Source organism: Amblyomma maculatum, chromosome 11 (assembly GCF_055883805.1).
Source record: "Amblyomma maculatum isolate TAMU_Amacu chromosome 11, ASM5588380v1, whole genome shotgun sequence".
NCBI lineage: Eukaryota > Metazoa > Arthropoda > Arachnida > Ixodida > Ixodidae > Amblyomma > Amblyomma maculatum.
In genome coordinates, this window is record NC_139354.1 from 8,998,952 (window position 1) to 9,026,780 (window position 27,829).

General features: G+C 43.1%; 1 protein-coding gene across 1 annotated transcript; it reads left to right on the forward strand.

Moving 5' to 3' along the window:
• Positions 1-226: 226 nt before the first annotated feature.
• On the forward strand, positions 227-27,829 carry LOC146172804 (golgin subfamily A member 5-like). Its single transcript, XM_084584194.1, has 15 exons — positions 227-478; positions 4,832-5,264; positions 6,947-7,231; positions 7,693-7,912; positions 8,817-8,940; positions 10,087-10,183; positions 11,054-11,160; positions 13,061-13,287; positions 15,086-15,191; positions 19,089-19,187; positions 21,489-21,638; positions 22,658-22,733; positions 23,693-23,792; positions 27,025-27,088; positions 27,609-27,829. Exons 2-15 carry the CDS (start codon positions 4,838-4,840, stop codon positions 27,714-27,716), a joined length of 2,190 nt encoding a protein of 729 aa, XP_084440320.1. The 5' UTR covers positions 227-478; positions 4,832-4,837; the 3' UTR covers positions 27,717-27,829.

Sequence of the window (27,829 nt, forward strand, 5' to 3'; positions counted from 1 at the left end):
CAATGCCAGCGTTTCAAACATAAGTTGCGATTGCGACGAGATTAGCGCTTTCTTGTTCGCTTCAACAATAAAAAGGGAGTAATAACGTTTGCTGGACATATTGAAGAAAAAAGCGCGGTATCATTACAAAGACACCACTATTCTTTATTTTTGGTAATTTGTTTGTTTTTCGTGCTTCACGGCGAATTGTGCACTCCGAAACGCCGACCGAAACCATAGGACCATAGACCTTGCCGAAACCGCCAAGGCGACACGTATGTGATGTCCGTCAAGTTTCTTCTCATTCGGCGTTGGGTGCAACCACCGTGCATGGGATTATTTGATTCCTGTTGAAATCTTACTGCAGTTAACAATGTCGCTGGACTATTTCATCCTGCAGAGTGCCCGGTAGGGACGTCTAATTTTTCTCTACATATCCGTACCAAGTGTCAAGAGATCGGGTCAAGGATAAAGAAGCTCCGAGGATTTTTCCCACCGGGTATGCGACGCATTGCCGCTGCTTGTTTACATTGTTTTCACGCCTACATTTCCCTTTCTGTCGGCCATTTCAACTGCATGGAAGTTTCTGCTGCAATACCCCACGGTTTTGCGGTTGAGCATGAATACGACGATAATCGTAACGTCAGTACGTCTCCGAAACGAGTTGTGTGTTCGCCGATGCACAGCAGTGCGATGATCAGCTCGTCGACTGCGCGCACCTGAATTAAGGAAAAAGTCGGTTGTCTACGAATCCTGAGCGGTGCTGGAATTTTGTGAGCTAGGTAGCGACAGATGTCGGGGCGCGGGGATGGAGTTTCGGTTCAGTGTGTCAGCACGCTTAATCAATCACCTGAAACACTTGTGATCTCTTCTACATGCAGGAGTATGCCGCGATCTTGAAAAATAAAAGGGCAGTTACGGAACGGCAATCTTTCATCGCAGCAGTGCGGACTTGGCGATCCGCCCATTCATTTTTCTGATCAGTATGATTTTGCTTAAACCTTGACGCGTAAATAGGTGATGGGTGACAACCCTCGAGGACGTTCGGTCGTTGCATTCGCCGAAACCAATAACGGCACGTCGTTAAGCGCAATTCATCCTGTGGACTATTTTCCTGGTGTTCATTGGCATTTTAATGCATGATCATTCGAAGGATCATTGGGAAGAAATGTAGCGACAGCCGTCTGTCAATCGCACGCAGCCAAGTGTAAAGGGTAGACAGTGGGAGGCCCACTGTCATGCCTGGTGAGAGTTCCTGATCAGAAATGTTCCACGAGGCAAGTGCTGGACCGGTTGCACTCGAATCTGTGTGAGACCTAGCACAGAATTTCTAGTTGCAGCTTGTGTTGGTTGGGAGTCAAGCCGTCAGCCAGAACATGCATAGGTACCTATGGGAATGGAAAGCATGCTTGGCAACCTGTGGTAGCGAGCTATACTCATGCATTACCCTCAGGTTGACTCGTCGATTGCCTGTGAATTTGATATATTAAGAAACATGTAAAATTTTCATGTAGAACTGGTTAGCAGACAGCTCTTGTATATGTAAACTTGTGTCTGGGTATTGTGTTAATGAGTATGCATTATTATGCATTCAATTAAAATGTCATGCACGCGACAGTCTCAGTTACGTTACCTTTTGCATTTAGTGTCTGTATTTGTTTCATTTTACAATATCGTAAAAGTTAATGACCAGAAATACGTAACTAAAACAGTACCCACAGCCATCATAAAGCACTACAGAATGCAAGACTATGCATAATCAGGCAACTGATAGCAGATTGTTTTACAATACTGACTGCTGTTCAGTTATCGTCCACTATTGAAGTTTATGGTTCTGAGATTAATAGCAGTTCTCTCAATGTTTGTGAACACAGAAAGAAGACTGCAAAGGAAAGTATGATGAATAAAAATATTGCAAACATCAGAAAGCTTGCTGTTGATGGAAATGTAAAGTTGCTAAAACAGATTATAAATTTGTAGAGAAAAGTCTTTTTATGATAAAAATGGAAAGCTTTTAAAAAGAATGGAGAGATTGTTTATGATGGACTGATGTCAAGACAGTCAAGACAACGATAAGTTATTTATTCACTCTTCGTCATATTTCTTGTTGACTTACTTGACACAGGCTCATTTGATTTCTTTGCCTCACTCGTTCTTGGACTTTTGTTCTTGCCTGCATCAACTTGGCGAAAAACTCAAGCCAATATCTTCACCTTATATCTTCACCTTTCATGATTTTACTTTTTTCTTGTATGTCTTTGCGCTTAGTTGTCTTTTGCTGCTATTAATCACACCTCCTGTCCCCATGTGTCTATCTTGCTTTTTAACACTCTTCTGCGTCTATTCTGCATTTATCGTTGTGTGCTCTTGTGTGTATATAAGTATGATGCCTGGCTGTCCCAAAATAATGTTGAAAGCTGGTACCCTGTGTGTGTTATTCTGATGTCCGTGTGATATTCATTGTGTTCATTAGAGTGCTTCATATTTATTTGTCTGAGTTGTGGAAAATTCTCCTGCTCAAGCTACTAGACTATTCTGGCTGAAACACCAACCACAGGGTAACTTGTGATGGTCTACGTTTTTTGATAATGTCATTAACTTCCCGCATGTTCCAGAATCAGCAAAAAACTGCAGTCATCTGCGGCGGAACTTTTCGTTGTGGCAAGCAGATCAGCCAGTGCGACGGGCGGGGCGGACCTCGCAGTTCGCCAGATAGCACAGCCTGTCGAGTCAGCTGATCTGTTCATCACACAAAAAAGTTACACTTTAGATGACTGCAGTTTTTCGCCTGTCCGGAAAATGCAAGTATATTTAGATGTTAAATTACATTAGTGAAGAACATAGACTATCACAAGTTAACCTTGTAGTCGGCGTTTAAGCCAGAATAGTTCAGTATATTGCACAGGAGAATTCTTGACAACAGAGACAGATAAATACGAAACACCCTGTATATGAAGTGGTCGTAATTCATGAATGCCATAATGTTATTAGAATTTGTAGTGGGACATTGATTATAACTTACAAGATCACAGCAACATGGACAGACACAGAGAAGGGACAGAACAGTAGCTCATTTCAACTTAGTTCAGGAAGGAATGTGCACATTACAAAAAAAAAAATGCAAATAAAAATAAAACAAAAAAATTGCAGACGATTGCGTTACTTCCTAATATGAAATTTGAGCGCAGCTCATCAGCTTTTCCAGCTTTTCGATAGATGGAGGCAAGGAATTCGAGCAAGATATGCATGTACAATTACAGAAAATTTATTTATTTTTCACACACATTCCTTCTTCAAGAAGCGCTCCACTAACAGTTCTTGATTAACGCATACATGGCCTGCGCTACAACAGGAAAGGCGGCGGTGGCACTAGGTGGAGTAACTGTGCACGCAGCAGCGGAAGAAGGACTTCCACTGGTTGCCTCGCTCATGGCTCAGAAAGAACTGGCAGAGAATAAACTATTTATATAGGCAGGCGGTGCTGCGAATGATGGCAGCTATGCATTCCGGCTTGGGTGGTGCGGGTTACCGAGCGTTGCATCGAACAAAACCAGCATTCCGTTGAACGCATCAAAGTTCGTCGGCATTCTTGGCAGAATCCACTTTTATGCCGGGAGCTTGCGGTGCCTGTAGATGCTTTTCTGCTCCACTCAGTAAGCCCTCCGCAGCAGCGCGCGCATGCGCAGTACAGAACCTGGTTACAAGAGACAACGCCGACGGCAACGCCACGAAACGCAGGAACTGGTGCCAAAGAGCTGCACCCTAGAATTTACATACACGAATAAATATGAAAACAAAAGTAAACATGAAAATTATAAAAACCTAGAAAACCGAAAATAAAGTGGGGCATGCACGGGGAGAACTAGCACCCACGTGTCCATTTCAACTAACGTATCTACCACACAACGCTCTCTGCACAGCGGGAAAAAAACTGAGTCTAAATCTTTGCACTATCAGCCGAGAAGGGCAATCTTCAAAAAATGTAGCTCATTTTGTGAGGCCATCACAGACGGGTGACTGATGCAAATATCAACAGAATTCTCTTTGTGAAACGCTTCCGTTATTCTTCATGCTAAGTTAGCTTTTTGGCTAAAAAGAACTACCATACTAAAGAAAACAGGGTTACAACCAGACAAATGACGATGCTTGGCAAGATCACTAGACGAAATAGAAGAGCCATAAAGATAAGTTAGCACAAGAAATTATTGAAGTGTTTTACATAGAGAAGCCTTTACATAGAGAAGCGTTTACATAGAGAATTGCGTCAGTTTCCCCTTTTTGGTGGTGTCACAGAATAAATTAGAATTTTTTTAAGGCTGCCTATCTCGGCTGATATTGTGAAGATGTGGACTGATTTTTTGTCTGTTGTGGAGAATGTGTTGTGTGGTGGACACATGAGTATTGTTGTGTTAGACACTTATAAGTGACAGTTTGCACAGGGTATGCTGGGTTTTGTTGTTGGGTTTTAAAATTTTTATGGTTCTTGTGTTTATTATATGTTTATTTTATGCTTTATGTTTGCTTGCTGTGTGTGTATATTTGTGTTTCTATTTTTATTTGCATATTTTTGTAATGTGTACATTCCTTCGTGGGGTTTAAGTAATTGAAGTGAGAGCCCGTTGTCTGTTCTCTGTGCTTGTCCGTGCTTCTGCGTTCTTGTAAATTATGAATTCGTGCCAACTTGCCCGAATTTCTTCATTGGACATCGATTACTGTTATATGGCATAGAAGTGTCATTAATCATTTGTGTGCGACAGGGACAACCGAATGCAACTTGCTGTGTCATTGCCACAGTGTTCCTAGTCCTGGCTATCCTTTGCTGACAACATATTGTTTTGTTTTTTTTCAACAGGAGGTGATGTCTTGGTTCAGCGACATTGCAGGCCGGGCAGAGGACTTCCTCACCAAAGTTGACCAGACGGCTGCCTCGGCACTGCAGAAGCCACTGTTGCCCCATGCCAAGAACACTTTCATGTCATACACCAAGAGCCCTGGCCGGAGCACCCAGCCCGAAACGCCCAACGCAGGTCCACCGCCACTGTCTAGTGGATTCTCGACCAGCACCAAGTCGCCACCTAGAGGCCTGTCTCTGGCCAGCAGCTCGTCTAGCCCAAAGCCGAAGCAAGCCGAAGCTCGAACAAGTGATGAGAAACTGTTGGAGTTTCTAAACAGCTCAGAACCAGCACCGCAGGCTCCAAAACGTAGTTCGTCACAGCAGAGAACTGCCCCCGATTCATCAGGAGAGGCTGCTGGAACAAATGAAGGTTTTTCATCCACAAACCAAGGTGAGCAGTCTTCAGCAGAGCGCTGGCCAAATGTTGCAGTGTTAAAGAAAAAAGGTCTCGGTGCCACTGCTGAGAAGGCTTTGCAAAGTTATAGTTCTCATAGAACTTATGCTAAGTGTTAGGTTTCTTTTAAAGCCCTCATTGTATTGTAATTTTTCTGCTTTGTTCAAAGTATGTAAATAAAAGAAAATGCTGTCCACAGCATTGCTAGACTTGAAATGAAGAGCTTTGCTGTAGAATAGCCATAGTGTCATCTCTTGTCGTGCAAGGGATGCATTATTGTCTGGTTTGTCAGCAATCAGTTTTTAGAAAGTGAACACGTGCTGGTGTTGCTCGAAAGGAAGCTAAGCAGTACTATCTGTGAGAAAGGGGTTTTCAAGAGATGGGCTGGCCATTGCAGATCCAGCTGCCACGTTTTGTGAAGCTAAGCAGTACTATCTTTGAGAAAGGGGTTTTCAAGAGATGGGCTGGCCATTGCAGATCCAGCTGCCACGTTTTGTGCATATTGTAAAATGTAGAGTAACATCCTGAATCAACACACAGGCTTTAAGAGATGTCATTGTGGAAGGCTCCGCAGCAGTTTAGACCACCTGGTGTTCCTTAACGTGTGCTCACATCACACAGTGCACGGGCGCTTTTTGCATTTTGCTTCTCTTGAAACACAGCGGCCATTCTGTGGTTGGTATACTGGCACTCATGTTCACTTGCTATCTAAGCTTTGTACTTTATAGAGCCTTGCCTACACAATTTTTCAGCACGCCGTGTAAGGTCCTGAGTGGCAGGAAAAGCCAGGAGTTAACTGAACTTTATAATGAATGAAGGCAGTACAGGTAACTTTAACTAAAGCATTGTTTATATTTTCGAACTTATAGTTAAAGGCTACAAAACAAAACAATTCCCATATTGTCATCAATCCAAGGTGGACTGGCTATCACATTGTCTGCACTGAATTCCGCTATGGCTGGTTGCGACGTTTTAGGTGCTTTCCCAGGGCCCGCTTGGGTTGTATTAATGCATTACTCAATTTGCCTTTACAAATTATGTACTTGGTATGCGCCATAAAATTCCTTGTCCAAAATTCTGTTTAATACACGGCAAACATTGTGGCTTAGTACTGTGAGAATACTTTATATCAGAGTCTGTGAACCTTGTTTCGGGCCTGGGCAAAGTAGCAGCCATGAAAATGTAAGAACCAGGAATGCATCGATAGTGCTATACTTAACAGCTTTCAGTTTATGAATGGGATTTTGTGTTGTACGTAGCACTCAAGTTTCTACCGAGCTCTTGTTGTCTGTGAAGAAAACAGTTCCGGAAAAATTCAATGTTTCTTGACTCAGTGATTAAGACATTGGTGCTCTGAATTTGTGCTACATTCGTCTTTCTCATTTCCCACGTTGGTGAGACAGTTTTAGAATTGCGTCAGGTTCCACATGACAACTTCAGTGGTGCTCTTCAAGGAAATGTTTCATAAAAAACAAAGCAATAAGGTGTCTGACCGTGTTGAAGCTCCCCCGTTCACTTCTTTGGTCTAGCTAGTCCTCTGTAGATTGTTCTCTTTTCCTTCTTATCCAGCCTTTTCTCCTGTTAAGTATGAGTGTTTCAGGCTTAATCTCTTTCTCCTGTTCTTTCCTGTAAACAAAGCTTAACTCCCGGCCTTTCTTACCCGATTCCTTCCAATGCAGATGAGAAAATGCCCGTGCAGAGCAGCATGATGCCAACACCAGAGGTCGACACAAGTCAAGCTGAAGCAAGCATTTCGGTGACTGTGGATGGATCAGGATCAGGCTCACGAAGAGCCTCGCTTCAAAACGAGCAGCTTCAGACAGCTGTGCCACCAGGGAGAAGTGACGCAGTTGAAGTAGCCGGGACTGGCCTTGAATCTGAAAACAGGATGCTGCGGAAGGAAGTGTCCACCCTCAACCAAGAAATAGCATCCGCTTTGCAAAGGGCTAAGAACGCAGATGCAGGTGAGCTTACCTCGAAGTTTCTGTCCCTCCGCTCAATAAGTACTCAATTTTGTGTACCATATTTACTCGCTTAGTGAATTCACTATTAGAAAAAAATTGTGCCATTGGAAGGCATGTTTATTACATTGAAGGAAATTTATGCAGTGGTCTTTCAACTTCTGCCAACTAGAGTAAAGGGCATGTCTATTATGCAAGGTGCATGTTTTATTTCAGCAGATTCGCTAGCTATTATGTGCACGGTATCGCTCAAAAGAAAAGTATACATTAGTTGCATCTTACCTGTACTCACCTATGGGGCTGAAACGGCCCCATAGGTGATGTAAGATCTGTGAAATTATATTTTATTAAATTAAGGTGTGAATATATCGAAATGTCATTATTTTCTGTCAAATATGCTAAAGATTTTCTTGTTGGGCGATAATTCGGAGGTTGAAGGCAGTCATCCATTTGACCTTGTGCAGAGAAGAAGCACCTTCAGAATCGTCTGGACCACTGGAGCACCCAGGTGTCGGCGACGGACTCTGCCTTCCGTGAGCTCCAGGCACGCGAGCGGGACCTCACGTCGGCTCTGGAGGCCAAGGACTCGCAGCTGGCCGTGCTTCGAGTCCGGCTCCAGGAAGCAGACCAAGAGCTGACTACCAAGCGCCACCTGGTAGAAGACCTCAGAGAGGAGAACCAGAGGTGCAAATGTGTGTGCGTGTGTGTGTGCGTGCATGTGTACAAGTATGTTTGTGCATGTAGCCTTGACTAAGGTTGAGGAAGAAAGGTGCCAGAAACTAGAAGATACTAGAATGGCTTGTGGGGCTGTGCTTATTTCAGGTCCATTCATGTCGGCTTGATGCTTTACAGAGTTTGTCATTTTTGGTGTTATTGCCATGTGGTACTCTCCAGGGCCTTGTCCAAGCTCTTTGGGTACTGCTCAATTACTTGCTAGAGATGTGAAATTGGACAGAAATTTAATTAGTGTAGGAATAGTATATGGCTAACCAAAGAGGGATGATTAGGAAAAAGGATTCCCACGGTGGTGTCTTCACTGTGGGCACGTGCCAGTGTGAAATATCACATTTACTAGGGAAATAAAGGCACTTTCTTGATCAAATTCTTGCAAAGCATTGTGGGCATGTATTCTGTTTTCTGTAGTGTATTTGTAAACATTTATACTTTTATGGTCAGTGCTGTGGGTCTGTTTATAAGTGGGTAAACATGGTGCATGCTAGCTTCTTTGCACATCTTTATGGTAGAGGTGAAAAGCAGTTCACTGAGAGTATTTCGTGTCATTTTGAGGTTGTTATGGCTATTAATAAATACTGCATATTTCCACAAAATTTGAGCTGCTAGCTTGCGTATAATATGCAGATATACGATGGGTTTATGGAAGGGGAAAGAGAGGAGACAGTGCAAATACACTAAGCCGAGATTGTTTCAAGCATTTAACACTTGTAGCTAGTCTTAGAGGTGACATAGACTGACATCATTATGCCTTGGGTGCAGGCTGACGACGGATGATACGGTGATGACAAGGGATGAGCATTTAACACTTGTATCTAGTCTTAGAGGTGACATAGACATTATGCCTTGGGTGCAGGCTGACGAGGGACCAGACTGACCTTTCTCAAGTCCAGGGCAAGACAGTGGACACCTTACGCGATAAGCTGGCCCAAGTAGAGGAAGCCCTTCACAAGGAACAGGAAAGCCACCGGCTAGCACAGGTGAGAAATAATTTTTGTGCTCTCCTTTATTACCCTTCCCATTATGCTACACCTTCCCAGGTTCAACACAAATGCAAAAAAAAAGCTACTACTATGTGTTGTACAATTCATTTGCCCCTATAATATGAATTTACAAAAGTCAAGATTGGAACGCAATTAATGAAAGCAACTGAAAGAAAATGAGAATAAGATTTTGAGGTCTAACGTCCCAAAGCGACTCAGGCAGTGAAGGACATCGTAGTGAGGTGGGTGTAGGTAATTTCCACCGCCCAGGCATGTGGGCTGTGCTTCGTGCTTTTGGTTGTGTGCTTTTGGTTGCAGTTTTGGGTCCCTTGTTTGGTTGATATGTAGTGGCGGGGTGAACATTTAGAACATCCAAAACACTGCTCTTCACACACAATGCACTGCGGCCAAAGAATTTTGCGAATTTGTGTGATCCCGAAATTCGCGTCAACCGGGTTCATAGCATGAGATCGTGTAGATAATGACGGGAAGAGGTCTGACATTTTATTTTTAAAAGCTGAATGACATGAGTGGCGTGAGCGGGAAGTGTGCACAGATAGAGTGGACAGGAAATGACAGCAAAAATATAATATGATTTCGTATAAAAATTCTGACGCGACCAAATTTTTTTTTCAGCATTCAGGGTGGTGTCCATATCATTTCTCCTCCCATTTATAATTCATCTGCTGGTTATGTTGGTGGCTATCTTCCTATAGGGATTTGGACCAACGACATATTTAGTACCTTCATTTGTATGCTTTTTATTCTAAGTGCAGGTGAGCATCGAGGAATGGGACAGATAGTGTGCCTTTTCTTTGCCAAACTAACTAAAGACTGTCAATGCTAAAATGCCAAGCAAAACCATGACATCCCGTGTCAAATAGGGCTTTGGCACATCTCAATCGGTTTCAAGCATTTCGGAAGGATCTCCCAAGGTGGAGTTGACTTATACTAAGAGAGTAATTAATTACTCACAGCTGATGAAGGCAGTCTGGAAATACTGCAGGGCTTTGAAAAGTGTCATGAGCAGGCCTCTCGGGTAGATTGGATTCGACTGGATTGTGTTAGATTCCATCTATGTGTGTCATTGCATGACGGCCATTTTAGGATTGCCTTTTTTTTTTTTCGTTTTTTTTTTCTTAGGCTGAATTCATGCAACGTCGACTCAAGATGGAGGAAGAAGTAGCCAGCCTCTCCGAAAGTCTGACATTGACTCAAAAGCAGCTTGCCGAGCAAAAAAGTAGGTTTGGAGCTTCAGCTTTTACCTGGACGTGCAAGCTGAGACATATAGACATTTTTTTTTTTTTTTTTTGCAAACCATGCGGTGTTCTTGTATTGCGGACCGAAGCGTTGTTGCAAGAATCATTTCCGTTATTATTAATCTGTTTGTTTGCTAATAGACAAACAATTGTATAGGACGACAAAGTTGTTTTTGAGGAGTAGGCTTGGAGTATTTCTTGTTTTAGCTCAAAAGGGCCATGGAAAACATTTTTGTTTCTAATAGCAGATAAAACACGCAGCACGAAACAGAGGTGCAATTGAGAATCAAAATTTGTGGCAGTAATAAAAACAGTGCTCAGAAACAAGGCTCTCAGTCTGGACATTTGATAACTAATGGTGCCACTGATTTATTTTACAGTCAGGGTGCAAGTTTAATTCTCGGTTATCCTAATTGGTGATTATTTCTGGCCGCTCAATTTCTTGGTGTGGTAAGAAAGAATTCGTTTTCTGGCAAACTTTGTGTTACAGCAAGCAACAGATACTGATGCAAAGATTTATATTGATTGGAGCGTTGTTTTTTTGTTTTTTCAAATGGATAATTTTTCTGGGTGAGTAAATCAGATATTTTTTTTAACTTAAGTACACTTACTCATAGAACTGCTAGTGCATATAACTCTGCTTCTTTTGTGTGCTTTGTACGGGAAAATTGCTGAAACCTTTTTTATTTTGTTTGATCAAGCGTAACAGTTTTGTGGAACAATGCGAAAGAAAAGGCACCTGCAGAGATGTTTCAGGATCTGTATTGTGTGTCGAACTCGCTGGTAAGGGGTTCCAGTTACGGTGTGTGCTTATTCTTTGTTTTTTTTTTTTTTTTCTATTTTCTGAACAGCACTTTCGAAGGAAGCTAGTAGCCAGGCCTCATCTTATCGCTGCAGCTTGGAGCTCTCCCGTCAAGAGCTGGCAGATTACAAGCAGAAGGCACAGCGAATTCTCCAGGTGGCTGCACTGTTAATCTCTATCTTAACTCTCTTGAACGGGTGAGACAGTGTTCCTCCTGTCGTCATAAAGCCATGCCACTGTGGAACTTGAACAGCATATTTCTCTAAGCTCAGTAAGATGTTATAATTATAGCTGTCTGTAGCTTCATTGCCATTGAATGGCTTCAAAGGTAACTTACCATAACCCACACCCTTAGTTTCAACACTCGTGTTATAAAAACAAATGTAACATTGTACCACCTGTGCACTTAGCTAAACTAGGCACCTTTATAATTCCCTGTACAGCTCCTTTCTCTTTTTCCTTAACCCAAACAAGACGCTTGCTCCAACGTTCAGTTCATCACTTTCTGTTATCGCTGCAACTGCTGGAAAATGGCATCATATTCCAATTCATCCAAAGGTGAAACTACAGCCGAACGGAAAAACACCGCAAGAAAGAGAGAGAGAGAATGTGACGGTGGCGTGAAAAACACCGCAAGAAAGAGAGAGAGAGAATGTGACGGTGGCGTGTGGCAGAAAGTCCTTTGGTTGTTTTTGGTGATGTCAACCTGTCAAAAAAGGCTCGAGGCATTCTTGAGCATAATCCAAAGTTTGCAGTCACCTTTGTATTATGTTCTGCCTATTGTGGTTTTCCCGTTCGGGTGTAGTTTCCTTTTTGACATGAACCAACTACTTCAGATCCAGACCATCCCAATTCATCCAGGCTTTGCTAATTGCGCATTTACTGTAGTTTTTGGACGCCATGTCGGCTGGGATTCTGTCCCATGCATTGATGATCCTTTGGCAATGCATAGGCTTCGGAGCATCTAGTTGGTGCGAAACCATGAAGTCCGTCAGCCTACAGATGTTTGCTGGTGGCTCCTCGACTTGACATGCATCACTTTCTGTGGGGATTTCAGATGCTGTATCAGCCACCTTGAAGCCAACCCATCTCCACCTTCCTTTCCCCCTCTTGCAATTTGTGTAGATAAAAGTTGCACCTCCACATTTTTTATGGTCATGGATCCTCAGTTTTTGCTGTGGGCTATACAGAGCGAAATGTGATACATGATGCCATAATGGTATATCAGCGTAGATTGACCACAAGTACAACATGGTTATGTTTTTCAGATCTTAGTGGTTGTGCAAAAAAGTTAGTTGACCACTTTTATTTCTTCAGTTCCAGGAGCAGGAGTGTGTTGCCGTTGTATTGTCTTCCATCAACTATTAACCAAGTTTGTCTCAATGGAAGTCTACTTTATTAATCTTGAATTCTTGGACTATAATGCATGCTTTTTCTCTTTGTTGTCCTTTTTGGCCTGGGGGGATGTCTTGTTAGCGTTTCACCACAAGATGCAGAGGCGTGTGCAGATTCAGATTGCAACGAAGGTGTGTGTGTGTGTTTGTGTGCGCGTGTGTGCATGTGATATCTCGGTGTATGTATGTACAACATGTCTTTTTTGGCCGCTTTAACATTGTTCGTGACGTAAGCAACGACGCCGTCTTGCATATCCAACAATTTGATGATGCAGCATTGTTTCCGTCAAGTTGCATGAAATGATGAATTCCAAACTGTCAAAGAAGCTGCTCAAGCGGAGGAAAAGAAATGCTGTCTTGCACAAGCACTTCAAAGGAAAAAGATGTTGAGTATCCCTGATGTTTCCTTTTGTGAACGTGATGAAGGCCGTTTTACAATAATAACTAGCAGAAAAATCTTAGCAGCAAAGCTTCTCCACTGTTCATTAATATTGTACAAACAGAAAGAAAACGCCATAAACACGTAAGTTATAAGGCTTAATGACCACTGGCGCCTAATCTCTGTCCCAAATAGCCAACTTAGCCCCATCTCTGTGCTGGGGACCAATGCTAAGTCTGGGAGTTAATTTTTTCTCTTTGTTTTTCTCCCTTTAATCCCCCAGTCAAAGGATAAGCTCATTGCTAGCTTGAAGGATGCAGCCAGCACAAATGGATCGCCTCTGGATGTCTCGGACAGTGATGGCAGCCGGTTCAGCGCCTCCTCCGCTGCGGCTGAACTGGAATCAGCGATGCAGGAGTGCGAACACCTGCGCAGCGAACTGAGGCGGACGCAGGCCCACGCAGACTCCCTCACGGCCGAGATGCACGAGCAGGAGAGCTCTCTGCGCAGGTGCCTCGTTTCGCTTTGTTAATGGTTAAAGGGACCGCCATCGCAGTGCCCTAGTTTATCTTGAAATTGGCAGTTCGCCACAGTAGCGGCGTTTACATGGATCCAATAGGAGTGCATTGAATTGAGTTATCGGGTCGAAAACGGGTTACCGGGTTCATGTAAACCCCATTGGGTTGGGATTGAGAAGACGATGGGTCGAGTCCAGTCAACTCCCGCGCAGGGGGTGGGTTGACTGGACTCGACCCCGCTGCAGTAAGCACGTAAGTGCTGTCGGGTTGATTCAGGGCACAGTGGGAGAGGATAACAGTATGTAAAACGCTAGAGATGCGCGGGGGGAAAAACGGAATCGGGTGCTGTCTGCTGGTTCTTCACCTCGACGTGAGATGCCATCGTAATTGCCGCTCGTCCAGAGCCGTTTCTGCGCTTGTTGGATCGGGTTCATGTGAACCCAGTAGGGTCGAGTCCACTCAGCTCAACTCTCCAACTCGATCCTCTGCTGTCGGGTTCATGTAATTGGGGCTTGTCGCTCAATGGTTGTGATGCTCAACTATCGAGGCAGAAGACCTGTGTTCAGACCTAGCCATTGTGGCCGCATTTTGATGGAGCCAAATGCCTAGAACCCTCTACAGCAGCGCTTACATAGCCCGAGTTAGTGTGGGATGTCAAGACTCGTATACTGAACCAAACGGTTAAATTAGTGGCCTTACTGGCGATGAGAGCAAAAGAGGTTTTTCTTGCAGACCTTCCACTTTGAAGCTTGTGCTCAAGATGTATGTTTATGTGGTTCTTGAGTTCGTGCTATAGCAATAACGTTATTACAGTAGCTAAGATGTGCAAACGCCCTTTTAACTTCTGCACGCATTTTTTAACAGTTCTTTTAATAGTGCACAACGTGGTCTGGCAAGGGAGTGTTAAAAAGTTTGTATTGTTCGTGATCATATCATCTAGATCCTGCTCTACATGTTACTGGCTTGAAGAGCTCTTAAATATACTGTGTAACTAGGAAATGTAATCGGACACAACAACTGTAAATCCTAGTCTACACAAACTTTGTCAGCTCTGCTGTTTTTGAGAAAAAGTATATTTCACTTCTCTGTATCGTAGGTAAATATAGATGTACCATGATGCAAAATACTCTCTTTGTCTCTTTTTGTCTCTTCTGCATGATACGCTCTAGTTTTTACACAACCACTGTTTTCTTACATTTTATGCTTGAATGTTTTGCAGGTTCTAAGTAGTAAAATTAACAAAACTGAAATAGCCTTTGTGCACCTAGTAGCTCAAGTGCGGTTCCTGTGTGAGACTATTGAGGTCAAATTAAAATGGAAGGGTCATGAGCAGCCATTTCACGCATGCATAAAAGAGATTCTGGGAATTACAAATGACTTTAGCTTAGAGAAATGCTGCTGTAGAAGCCGAGGCCGAATTGTACAGCACTGATATGGGATGCAGTATATTGTGGCTAAATATATATTTTTTTTTTACACCAGTCAGAGCCAAGCTGAACCATCTGAGCTTATCATGCTAATGCCTGCTTTCTGGGATGAGATAAACTCAGAACTGACAGCTGGGAAATTTGGTTGGCTCTTGTTTCTTTCAGTGGCACTCGAAAAATGAGTACTTCGTTCATCTGTGTCATTTCATTGCACTGTAAGGAGGAAGACGGTAGATTACGAGTAGATAGCTACACACGTTTGTGCACACACTGTTGCTTTTGTCCACATATTGTTTACTCCAGGGTATGCTTATGTCTTTCTGCATTGTATTTATGGACTTTCTTTTTTTTAATTTGAAAAAGGGAGCTGGAGTCGCTGCAGGAACAGCAGCGAGAGCTGCTCAAGGAGGTCAAACAGGAGCGGCACCAGCGCCAGGAGGCCGAGCTGGAAGCACGCCAAGCTACCGAGGTCAGTGCAGGCCCCTTCCCATTTTTTTTCCTCCTATTACAGCGATAGCTGTCAAAGGCCTGGTTCCCAGTTCTGGGGCAGCAGTGTCGTCGAAGTAACATCGAAGACAAGTGAATGGTGCCCTCTAAGCACCACAGTGAGAATCGGGTGTTCGAAAGAGGGGGCACATTTATAACTGCTAATCTCACGTTGCGTAGGCGGGGTAACTGGTGGTGGGTATTATTGTTTTGACTTTTCTTTAACCGTTCTAGGTGCTTATTTTCATCCTAAGAGGGGAAAAGTTTTCAGATTTTGTTTGGAGCTGCATCATAAAAATTTTCAGGAACAGTTAATTGTACGATCCCTGCCTGCTTCTCATATATAATCATGTCGCCACCCAGAATTTCTTTCAAGGTGTCAGTTGTATTCCTTTTGACTGATTACTGTTGATTGAAGTCATATGTAAGCAAATTAGCATATTTACGCATGAAAGCGCACAAGGTGCGGCCTGTTGCGTTGCGGCGCTGTCAATAGATGTGCGTCCTTGAGGAGTTTACAGTTGCACCTGCTGTTTCTGTTGAGGGCACCACAGTTCGAGGCCACCATCGCCGCTGGGATCGCGGGCTCTGAGCACGCAGTTTGCTTCCTGTTGGGATGTGTTCGTTTCGTGTCTGCATGGTCAACGCAAGCTGTATAGTTTGCACGTGTGCAGGCACGTTTTCGTCGAGACAGGACGTGTTTGCTTTTTGTGCTGTACTCGTGTCAGGCTTTTTACTGTGCTCGCGTGTGATGGCCAGGCTCACTCATACGACGTAATACCACACAATGGTTGTGTGCCGCTCTGCGACACAAACGTGATAAAGGACCTCACTGTAAAGCATCAGAGTTCCCCTGCGACCTGCAGCGTCGACCCTTAGCGGGACCTTTAGATCCCAAGCCAGGCATGCACGCACGTTCATAACGCATAGATAAAGAGGGGATTTCTATCTGTGTCAGGTGTTATTTCACATTATGTGGTTGCTTATGGCTGTAATCTAATTAGTATGCAACAGAGGTGGTAATTAATGGATGTGGTGAAAGAGAGGGTACGCTAGCGAGGATCCGTAAGGGGAGTTAAGTACCCTTAGTTTTTTTTTCCACTATCAAGTTGTTGGTTTATGCGATAGCTGGTAATAGTTTTCATGTGTCATGCCAGTCGTCAAGACCCTGTTGCAGGAGCCAGAGCCAGCAGGACCAGTTTACGGGTTAACAAAGTAATCAAGCTTTGTCAGCTTACCTGCACCTTCATTAACCTCAAGAGGTCCGGCGAAGCAGCAAGCTGTGTAAACTTGATTTCAGCATTGTGTCCGCACATTACGTAGTGCCCGCAGGTAATTTATGAAAACAATGACTGCGCTAGTGAACTGGGCCGGAAATGTCAACTCAACAGTGGAGTGACTTTTAAGGCTATGGCATAAACCACTCTCAAGGAAGGTCCTCTGTCTGAATTTTTTCTTTCTTTTTCTTGTGTGACAGTGCAAATAAACATACCTAGCTGCTCGCTGAAGCAGTTTGTGGTCATATTTGGTTGTAGTTGCGCTTAGAAACGTTTCACAGCTTCACTATATTGAATGTATATTTTCTAACTTATAGTAATTTGCATCCTTGATGTTCCACGAATTCTGCTGAATATTAGCGAAAAATTAAGCAATTCTTATGATTGCAGTAAGTTAGCTTCAGAACTGGAACACATGCGCATTCTTCCATTGAAAATTACAAACCAGCGAAATTGAAATGATGTGGGTTTGCGAGACGCAAATAAAAATAGGAATAAAAAGCTTTGTGCCCATATGCGTAGTACCTTGAGTCAACCAGCACGATGGAAGCACGCTTTGCGGGCAGCCATCACGGATATCGTTCTGATGAGCAAAGCCTAAGATTTCCAACAAAGTCAAAGATCCCTGGTTATCAGCTAGATTTTACCTAACGACAGTCTGCCTATTTCCACCGTAACATTTTTCAGGGAATGAGAGGCTTGAAAAGGTTGGCTATAAATTGCACTTTCGCGGAGGTTGCTCACAGTATACAGTAGGGCCACATTTTTATCGGATAGTGCTGTAAGCTTCAAACAGGTTTGCATCAATTTTGGGTATACAAGCTGTATGCAGGAATGAGCAGACGGAATAAAAATGACACACACGGAATTCGCGATGTAGTGATTTAAAGGATTATGCATTAGGCTACCGTGGCCGCTGAACAGCTTCGAATTCGCAGCTGGGTGACATTTTCATGTGACAACCAACTTGACCTGAATGCACATCACGATATGCGCACACTCCAATCGAGTGGCCTTGAACTATCGTCACATTAAGTTTTCCTATGTACACACCAGTATACATTCTTGCCAAGCGAACACTAATTGCTTACATGCTCACAGTAGACATGGCAGTATATACGAATTCGTGTTGCCAAATCTTGTGAAACGGAGCTGTTAAATCCTTAAAATAGCATGTTCCGACCATGCCGACGCCTCACTCAAAGCGCAGCGGTGAAGCTTCCGCACGCGGCTCTCCCTGAGCAGTGGCACCGTGGCAGTGGTGATGGGAAGTAGGTGCCTCCTGCCGGCTTCAGGCGACACAGCAGGCCGCACCTAGCGCGCTTCCATCAAGCGGCTGTGGCACTGTAAAGCACTTCCGGAGAGTTAACTGATCAATTTTCAGCCATTATGTTGACCTCATTTACTACAAACACACGCAAGTGGTTGAAATTTCCGGAGCCCTCCACTTTTCTTTGACGAATCAGTTGTAAGTAGCACCTGTGTTTTGCCCTGTGTGTTCCTTTCTTTTGTTTGTGCTAAACCACATGCATACAAAGCACTTGTGCTTACGAAACAAGCAACTGGAAAGTTGAATTTCCTGAATAATTTTCAGAGCTGGTGTAAAATGTGGTGGTGCCTTTTTTTAAAAACTAATATTTACATTTGTTTCACGCGCACAACTTTATATGTGTCTGGTTTCAGTGCATTGCATAGTGTCTGCATTGGAGGTCTATGCACCTCGTAATATGAGGAATTTGATGGCGTTCAGATCATGCTTACAACTGCAGACACAGCTCCGGTAAGGTTCAAATACATGATTGTCTGTAAACTCATTGATGATTATTAGAGCAGGGAACAGAAAGTAAAAGTATAAATGAAGCTGCCGGCCTGTGAGCTGTGTTTGACAGCATATTAAATCTTTCAAGCAACAGATGCAAATTTTCGCAATCCCCGTAACATTTTGAAGTTTCAAGGACTGGACACATTCGCTCTTGCAGGAATGCAGAAGTGAGAGGCATGGCTTTCAACATGTTTAAAGAACAACCAAAACCGAGTATATCTCTCACACTAAGGTGGCCAAAGAATCATCTCATTTCATTAGTTCCCACTGTGTGAGGGTTAAGGAGTACAATAGGGACTGCAAGCTGAAGTATGATTGCAAAAAAAAAAAAAAAAAAAAATTGAAATTCTGCAGAGCTGGCGAGAGCTATGCTGCACCATCCACATTTCCAGGCTAAAGCTCTAGTTTCAACCACCTAGTGTTTATTAATGTGGGTCTCTTGGGTTTATTCATTAACGTCTGTTAATGCGTCTTTCTGCCTATTTGGCGATTTCACATGTTAGGACATCCAAAGGAGTCTCAGAAGGGCACAGTAGCCAGTTGCACTGAGGGGACGGGTTCCTCCTCGCATGTGGTCGCATACTTTGTGTCGACAGAGAGGTGGTAGCCGGTCTGCAACTGCATTTCCCAACACTCGCAGTGCCCTCCTTTGGAGGCATCTGCTGTATGTGCTGAGGTTTGGGCTGCAAAAGTGTAACTGCAGAGATTTCTGGCTTGTCATGCAGTGCGCTTCTTTTCACACTTACAGAATTTAATTTCGTTTGTCTTTGTTTTCCCGCAGGAAATCACGTTTCTGAAGGAAGAGTTGCGGCGCAACAAGGAAGCCCTGCAGCAGAGGTTGAGCGAGCGGGAATGTGAACTGGAGAAGCTGCGGAAGCAGGCTGGTTCTCTTCTCTTTCTTTTATTTTATGCTTATATTCACTGAATTCATGCTCTCTCTGTGGGTATTTAACAGATAGCGTTACCACATATTTTGACCTCGTTGGTTTCAGTGAATAGTGTATCTTAATGGCGCATTAAAACTAGCCTAAACCTTTACTAAAGCGAACGCGGTGGTTAGATGGCATCCTCGAGGCGCTGCAGATGAAGTTATGTGATGTTAGGAAGATAGTGAGAGACCGGAAAGCGTGGCGTGATATGGTCTATAGGGTCACGTAGAGTCGGACACGACTGAACGACTGAACTGAACTGAACTGAAAGCTTTACTTGAGTCTAAGGGTGTGAAAATATTCAAAACTGGTAATACTTTACAAATATATTTACTGTTCAGTGTGATTCTCACTTTCACTATTTGAACCTTCTAAACGTTCTGAATTTACCTCTTTTTCATCTAAACCCATGGTGAAACATCATGGCATTTTAAAATGGCAAGATGTTGCACTGGTCCCAGGGACATCTAGCAGCATAGTTTCACCTTAATGCCTTTGGTTTATGACAAATTTGGGTCCATCGCAGTGCTTGCTACCTGGCCACACAGATACACAAGGGCTAAATAGGCTACATGCCCTCATGAACGTTGCATTTGGGGAAGTATTCCACAGCCAGCGTTTTGCCTTGGCCTTGTGTTTGGCACTGCCAGGAAGCATGGGAAGGATGGTCCCACTTGTCCCACTCACGTTGCAGCTTAGGTTGCAGCAAAATGTTTGTCCACCTTGCCAGCAATTTTGTTGCGTTATGCTGACAGTGATTTGAACCTTGACCCATCGATAATTAACTGCGGATGATAATTAACTGTTCCTGCATTGAAGAGACATATTTGGCCACTTTACATTGCTTCATGGCAGCATGTGAGAATTCAATTATACTTCCCCTAATGCTAGTACTGCTGTTCAACGAATGGGAATATTTATTACAGTGGATACCACTTACAGTGTGTCTGCTTATAGAGTGGGACCGATTATGAAGCGGGTTTTGTTGGGCCCCAATCTGCCTCTCATAGGACTGAGTGTAAAGCCGTACTGCTTATTATGTGTACGTGCAAAGTAAAATACCGGTTATAGTGCAGTTTTTAAGTCCGCTCGGTGGCATCATGGAACAGCAGGCGTGATTTCCTGCGTAGCACGGAGCCCTGCATGGTGCAGCACATCACATTGCATGGGCACGACACAATTGCAGCTCCATGTGCGTGCACTTTTCGTTTCTTCCCCCTTCTTGCCTTACATAAGATTTTATAACACCTATGCTTTTCCCTCTTGCCATTCTTGCATTTTCCTTCTTTCCACCTGTCTGGGTCACACCATGTTTTCTCACCATGACCCTGTAATGCTTTTTTCACTTGCTATGTTGAAACTAATCTAAGCATGTGCCAAACTTAGTGAGTTGCATTTTTTGCAGTGATTTAAAAAAACAAAACAAATCATTTCTGAAAGGGAAGCTACCTTTCTGGCATGTATTTTGAGCTGGACAAAATATTCTTTGGTTATATTATTATTAGCGGCTATTAGTGAGGATTTTTGCGGCCCCTGCGACCTACTTTATAAGCAGTCTATACTCTATTTATAGTATTTGCTTTGCCATCAAAAATTTCATATTTGCACACCTTTTTTTGGCAGTATCTCTAAATCTTCAAATATTTTCTAGCTCTCATTTGTGAACCAATTATTATTATTATTATTATTATTATTATTATTATTATTATTATTATTATTATTATTATTATTATTTCCTGCATACCACAGTTGGCCAAGAGGAAGTGACAGAGCTCATGTCTGAAATGCTGGGGAAGCAAAAGGGTTAGTGTCCTGGGTGTCGATTCCAGGTATGACACATCATGGGAGGACCAAACAAAACTGGTCACTTCAGCATTGTGATTGTTAGAAGAAGATCCAAAAGGCGAGTGATACAAGTACTAATTGGTTACGTTTGGTGACATGCCTCTTATTTTACTTTAAAGGTATTACAGCAAAGAAAAAAGAGGAGTCAAAGGTCATAATGTGAATGGGGAGAGCATCAGATAATCTGTTTGCTCACACAATGGCACAGTGTCTGATTTTGTCATTGGGGAGAAAACCTTGTCATTCATGCATTCTGTGCCCAGGTAAATGGCCACCCCTTTCATTTTTAGTTTTCGTCCTGCCTTCCTATCTCCTTGTCCCATCTGGTTGTGCCCCATATTTGAAGGGAGTCCTCTTCCTTCTGTTCATTTTCTTAGTCTGGTGTGTCCATCTCCTGTCTCTTGCAGATAATGACCAAGTCCATGAGCTCTACGAGTGAAGCAGAACTCGAAGCCCGGCTTCACGCCCTAACGGAAAGCCTGATCCAGAAGCAAACCCTGGTCGAAGCCCTGAGCACAGAGAAGAACTCGCTTGTTCTCCAGCTGGAGAGATTAGAGGTACAACTGTAATCTACTGGCTTCTTCATTTAAGTGACTGATATTTTGATGCATCAGTAACTGTGAGATTGCTCTGCATCCGTTTGTACACGAAGCATCTTCCAGAGCTTCAGGCAAAGCAATCAGTAAAGACATAGAAGATGCAATCCTTCTGTCACTACCGCATTGAATGAGTGAGAGTCTGTTAACTGTTACAGTGGCAGAAATTCTGCGAACAGGTTGTGATTTGGGCAACACGCGGAAATCTGGAAATACCTTGCTGCATCGGCCATAATCGAAACCACATTAAATGCTGCATGATTGATGTATGGTATTTGGTCATTTTTCCATAGAAATGACAGCTAACCCTGTTCCTGTTCGGTGAAAATTTGAATTTAGATTGCTCACTGGCAAAGTTGCCCACGCATTATTTTCACAGTATTCCTTTAAGCGTACCCGGTATGTCTTTAATTCTAACGACTACGTAGGTTGCTTGCTTTCAGCAGAAGCAATGCGAAAAGTTTTCGTTTCTGGTTCTATGTTAAGTGGGTTACTCCAGATGTGTTGAAAACATAGCCGGGACCAACTCAGGTATTGCAATTTTTATGGCGAAACAAAGTGGTGTACCTGTGTTGTGCGATAGATGGTCGAAATTACTCTGTAGCCTTCCACTATGGCTCCTCTTTCTCTCTTTCCTCTTTCACTCCCACCTTCCTCCCCTCCCTTATGGTGGGGTTCAGGGGTCCACAGAACAAGTGTGACAGATACTGTGCCTTTCTTTTCTTGTGAAGCAATTATTATTATTATCAGCAAAGCAGAAGCACTCTGAAAATTTCAGTTCTGAGCTGTCCAAGCCTGCCAAGATTAACAGTAGTAATTATACAATGTTTGTTTGTGAAATTTAACGTTCCAAAGCGACTCAGGCTACGAGAGATGTCTATTATAATATAGAGTAAAAATGATTGTATAGAGGCTGAAAACATTTATATCCATGATGTTGGCAGTATTCATTGTGTGTCCTTTCATTGCCTCATTCACAGCGCCAGCTGAAAGAATCTCAGAGTCACAGCTCCAAACCACACACGGCGATAGCCGGATTTGGACAGGCGGATGAGTGTAAGTATTGCCCCACAGTTCATACCTGGCCATGCACATGTCAATTTTTTTGTTAGTTTCGTGTGCTTCATCAACTTGTTTACTTGTTTACTCTGCTGAGCAGTGTTTCTTCCTAAGGCTCAGAGTGGCCCTATGTGGGTGTGCCTGTAGCCTCAAGCATAAAAAAACATTAATAAGAGAGCCTTGCCAAAACTGAAAAATGAGTTGTTAATATGAATGCTGTGTTTTTACTTGCTGCGTAGTGCACTTCAGTTAACTTCTCTTGCGCAGGCAGTCAGAATGCAAATCTGTGTACTGTTCTGGCAAGGTTAGTAACAAAAGTTGACTAGTAAAATTCTTTAAGCCACCTGATACTTGCATACATTGTTGCTACCAGGCAGAAATAATCTGCTGGTACTTTTCTTTCGAAAATGAGAGCAAAATTATTGCTGAAAATTTGAGGTGCAGTGTGGGTTAACTGCTACGCTTATCTGCACTGCCATTTTGACCGGCTTTAACTACAGATAACTTGGTAGGTGGCATGTATTCAGTAATAATTACAGCCGAAGTGCAGATATTGCAAATTGTAGCAAATGTGTTTTTTAGTTAAAAAAGGTTTTATTTTGCTTGAGAACAATCAAAGAGCAGGCTTTGATTGCAGACTATATTATGGACGTGTTATGCCATGTATTATTTTTCGCAACACCTAAATGGCATGGTTCCCAAACCGTTAACACGCCATACTTAAAATCTATGCTTACCTGCACAAACAAAAATGCATATAATGTCGACAGTAATAGCTTGCACTTAGAGATTTGTCTCATTGTTCTGACAACTCACAAAAGTCTTGTATCCTCCCATTGCTGTTGTCATTTCAGCCGAGGACTCGGGTAAGCCTAAACACCCACTACACTTTAGACGTGCCCCTCGTAGATAGTCGACCTTTTTTTTTTTTAATCTCCCCGTGCCTTTTATGACAGATCCAAGGGCCCGCCTTCCGGGAATGTTCGTCGAATCACCGTTTGATGGCAGCATGACCCGTAAGGTCAAGCGGGCGTATGGTGTGATTGACTCCTTCAGGCAAGTGGCAGGGGCTCGACTTTCGCGATTGTGACTGCGATAAAGCGTGAATTTGTGGTTTACCTAATTTGTGGTGGTTTACCTAAAAGGCTGCATTCTGGGGGTTATGAGAGGAGTGAATTCAATTAAACGAAAGGCAACTTGTAAGTGAAGCTTGACCCCGGGTCTGTTCAAAGCTGCCTTAAAAAGAAGTTGGGAGAAACCGAAGCGATAGGCAGGATGGCCCATGGCAGTACTGAAGTAAGTCCTTTGGACTTCAACCAGTGATCTCTAGCTATACTGACTGAATGTGCATTAAGCGCTTCCAATAGAGCTTGTATGTTATGTGGCCTCATCATGATTAAAGACTAGTAGCTGTCACACTTTCGCCTTCTCGCTCATCGATTTGCACAGTGGCCACCAGAGGCACTGCAGTCCTACATGGCAGAGAACATATTTAGATCATCAAAACTCTTCCTTAACTTTGTATAGTAAAGTTGTCTGCATGTGTAAAATGCTTACAAAATAGTTATCCCGGAGTACCGCTGAGGGCAGCTCAGGACCACATTCGAAACAGCTCTTGAGAAGAAAACAACCGAAGAATTCACACAAGGCTTGGGACACAGAAGTGGACAGCACGAGCACTGCTGTCTGCTGTTAGTATATCTCAAGTCTAGCATGAATCCGCAGTTCTTTTTATTATCTTTTTTCAACGTATCAGGATGAACTGGCCCAAGAGATGGCAGCAAGATAGGTACCTACTCAGATTTTTACCTGCATTTTGGCATATGGAGGATATGTATCATTAAAGGGACAGAACACTGAGATTATGGTGGAGATGAAGAAAAGACCTTGCCTCATATAGTACAGTTTGAGCACTACAGTATCAAAGAAAAGAGGCTTTGCAATTTTAATTTGCCATTGAAAATCGCATAAAACAACTGAGGCGCTATCTAGTGGAGAAACTTTATTACTTTCAGTGTAGTACCCCGCGACATGTCAGCAAAATATTGTTGATTTTTGTAAGTGCACGCTGTTCTTTTTCTTCTAGGAATGCTTGTCATAATTCATTACATTTTGTGCTCTCTCCACTGCACTGGTAAAAAAAAACCACCCCTCCTTTCACACTGCAAGACAATGCTTTCAGGCTTTGCCACTAGATGTCGTCACAGTGTTTAGAATTCCGTAAATGAAGCAATGTTAGTGCCCACTAAAACTTTCATTAACGAAGCGTGCGTTATTGTGCCGTAACCGCCTTGAGTATGAAACTGAAAAGGATGTTACTCTAAGCAAAAAATGTCGAACTACTGCCTGGCGAGAGAAATTTATATTTGTTTTCGGTACATCTTTTATGTCGACCACCACTCATTGTCGCGATCGCTGCTCATGGTTTCCAGCATCGGACTACATAAAAATGGGTGCATGCACTGATCGAAAAATTCTCGGTAAAAATTTTCTATACCATTTCTACCAAAACGGCTTTGGAGTCGAGCATTTTAGACATCAATCTTCACATTGCAGCGCAAAAAAATTTGAGACCTAAATTCCAGTGTTCTATCCCTTTAAGACTGTTTAAACCGCAGCTGCTCATTGTGGTCTGCTAGTGATCTCACCCGGCAGGGGCTTCGTCGAATAAGCCCACAGTCTCTTTAAGCTTTGGTTATTTGCTTGTGGAGACACTTTGAATGGCTAGATTCACAAAAAAGAAGCCATAAACGTTACGCGTGCCTTTTAAATCTTAGCAATGGCAAATGCCATTTGCCTGTTCTTTCTATACTCCCGGACAAGTTTTTTTGGCTATGCAGCCAAAGCTACAGAGCCAAAACGCATCGGCTCACTGCGCAGCAGGGTATAGTCCCTTGATAAATTACGCGAATTGTTCTCTGTAATATTATATCATTACGGAAATGCCTATGTTGTCATTACATCAAGATTGTACTACAAGATAGGCCAGTACAACTTTAATGCATTTTAAGATCAGTACAGGACACCATGCAAACAGAATGGCCGCGCCATCTGCTGGGAATCTCCCGAAGTGTGCGTCGGCTGCTGCTGCTACGTCTACCCGTCGGGTTTCTGTGCACTTTCGTAATGCGCTTGTTTCGGCAACATACGCAGCGTGTGATATTCATTAATTGCGAATATATGTTCGCTTGGACCTTAAGTAGTCAAAAGGAAGGCATTTCTGCGTAGTTGGAGGCTCAGAAGCCATTATTTCAAGCAAAGAAGGAACTGAAACCGAAACCGTACTTGAGGCCAGATATGCCAGAACTACATGGTGTAGTAACATCATGACTAAAGCTCTGCCCCCGTAGCCTTGGCTTCATAGCCAGAAAAACTTGTCCACGAGTATAACTTTCTTAGTATGCTGCACTTATCAGCTGCTAATATTTAGTGCAACCTTTGGCGTACTGAACACGGTCACTGAGCGATGCTGGTCTTCTTTGCCCCTAATGCTATGGCCCCATGGGCAATTCCTAAAGTTACACCGAGAGCAACTTCAGCCAACCATTGTTGTCAGTAAAACTGGTTTCTTGCGTAGTTTCTGGCTTCACTGACGTCTTCTCAGCAGCAAAAAGTGTGTTTAAACTCATGACATCTGTTACCGAAAAGAATGGGTTGCCACTGTTTTCAGGTGAATGTTGATGATGGGGTCCACATACGCAGAAAAGAAAAGCAGCATCAATTCATGATTTCTAAAGTGACACTGAGAGCAACTTCAGCCAACAATTGTTGTCAGTAAAACTGGTTTCTTGCGTAGTTTCTGGCTTCGCTGACATCTTCTCAGCAGCAAAAGGTGTGTTTATTGGCGAGAAAAATGCATTGAAACTCATGACATCTGTTACCGAAAAGAATTGGTTGCTGCTGTTTTCAGGTGAATGTTGAATGGATCCACACGTAAGCAGAAAAGAAAAGCAGCATCACTTCATGCAATTTGCTTTTGAAGTCTGGCTGTAATAGCGACACCCGTATTTTGTTCCTTTATTTATTCTAACTTGTAAAGCTCCATTTTCAGTGCAAGTGGTTTGTTTGTAATTAGGACTGTGCAGAATGGACGCAGGCTGGCTTAGATTTTTCTTTGCTCCTTTTTAAGGCTGATGAATGATGGCGATAATAATTGCGGATAACATTCACAATAACATTCAAATTGGTTAGCTGTCGAGTTGTAGGGGTTTAATTACAAGAGTAACAAGAAACGAAACACCTTGTGTTTGTGTTAGCAAATCACAGTTGGCCTTCATTTTCTGTGCAGCATACGCGCTGGATTATTTCTGAGGCGTTATCCGCTGGCTCGGATATTCATCCTCATCTACATGGTAAGCTCATATGATAAAACTTTAAAATTACGCGTATGCTCAAATGGCATTATATTCCATGTTTAAAAAAGCATGTCTGTTAAGCCTTGTGTTGGCTGGGAACTGATTTTATTTTTGCAGCTTTATGTCGTAATCCTTTATTTTTTTTTTTTTTGCACTGTGTCCATTCCATTAATGTATTGTGCTGTGCCCACTCTGTCATTGCAGAGTGTTCCGTCAGCAAATGTCTCACTGTAAGATCCCAGTCTTATGTGGAGCTTATCAAGCATTGTAGCGGCGGCAAATGCCTGCCACCAGGTTTTTCCAGTTTGATGCCCTACTCCAAGTTAATACCTATGCTGTAATGGCAACTCTGTGCCTTTTTCATGTTATGTCCGTGTGGACATGCCACGCAGTAATGGTAGTTGTGCCTACCACATCTACTTGGCTGTGGTGGTGTCACCTTATGCTGGCCAAATAAGCTAATTTGTGCATGTCAAGCCTTAGAGTTGCAATCGGTCAATGTGACGACTCTTTGCAGGGTCTGATGCACTTCTGGGTCATGATCGTGCTGCTGACGTACGAGCCCGAGATTCACGGTCCACACATCAAGCAGACTGCCAGTGCCATCTCCAAGAACCTGACCTGACCAGAGGCAACACAGTCTTCCCCACTGTACATTGTGTTTATAAGGCATCAACCTTTCTGGGTTCTTACGGCTCTTGATTTAGGAATAAATGCGACGGAACGAAGGGTCCAGTT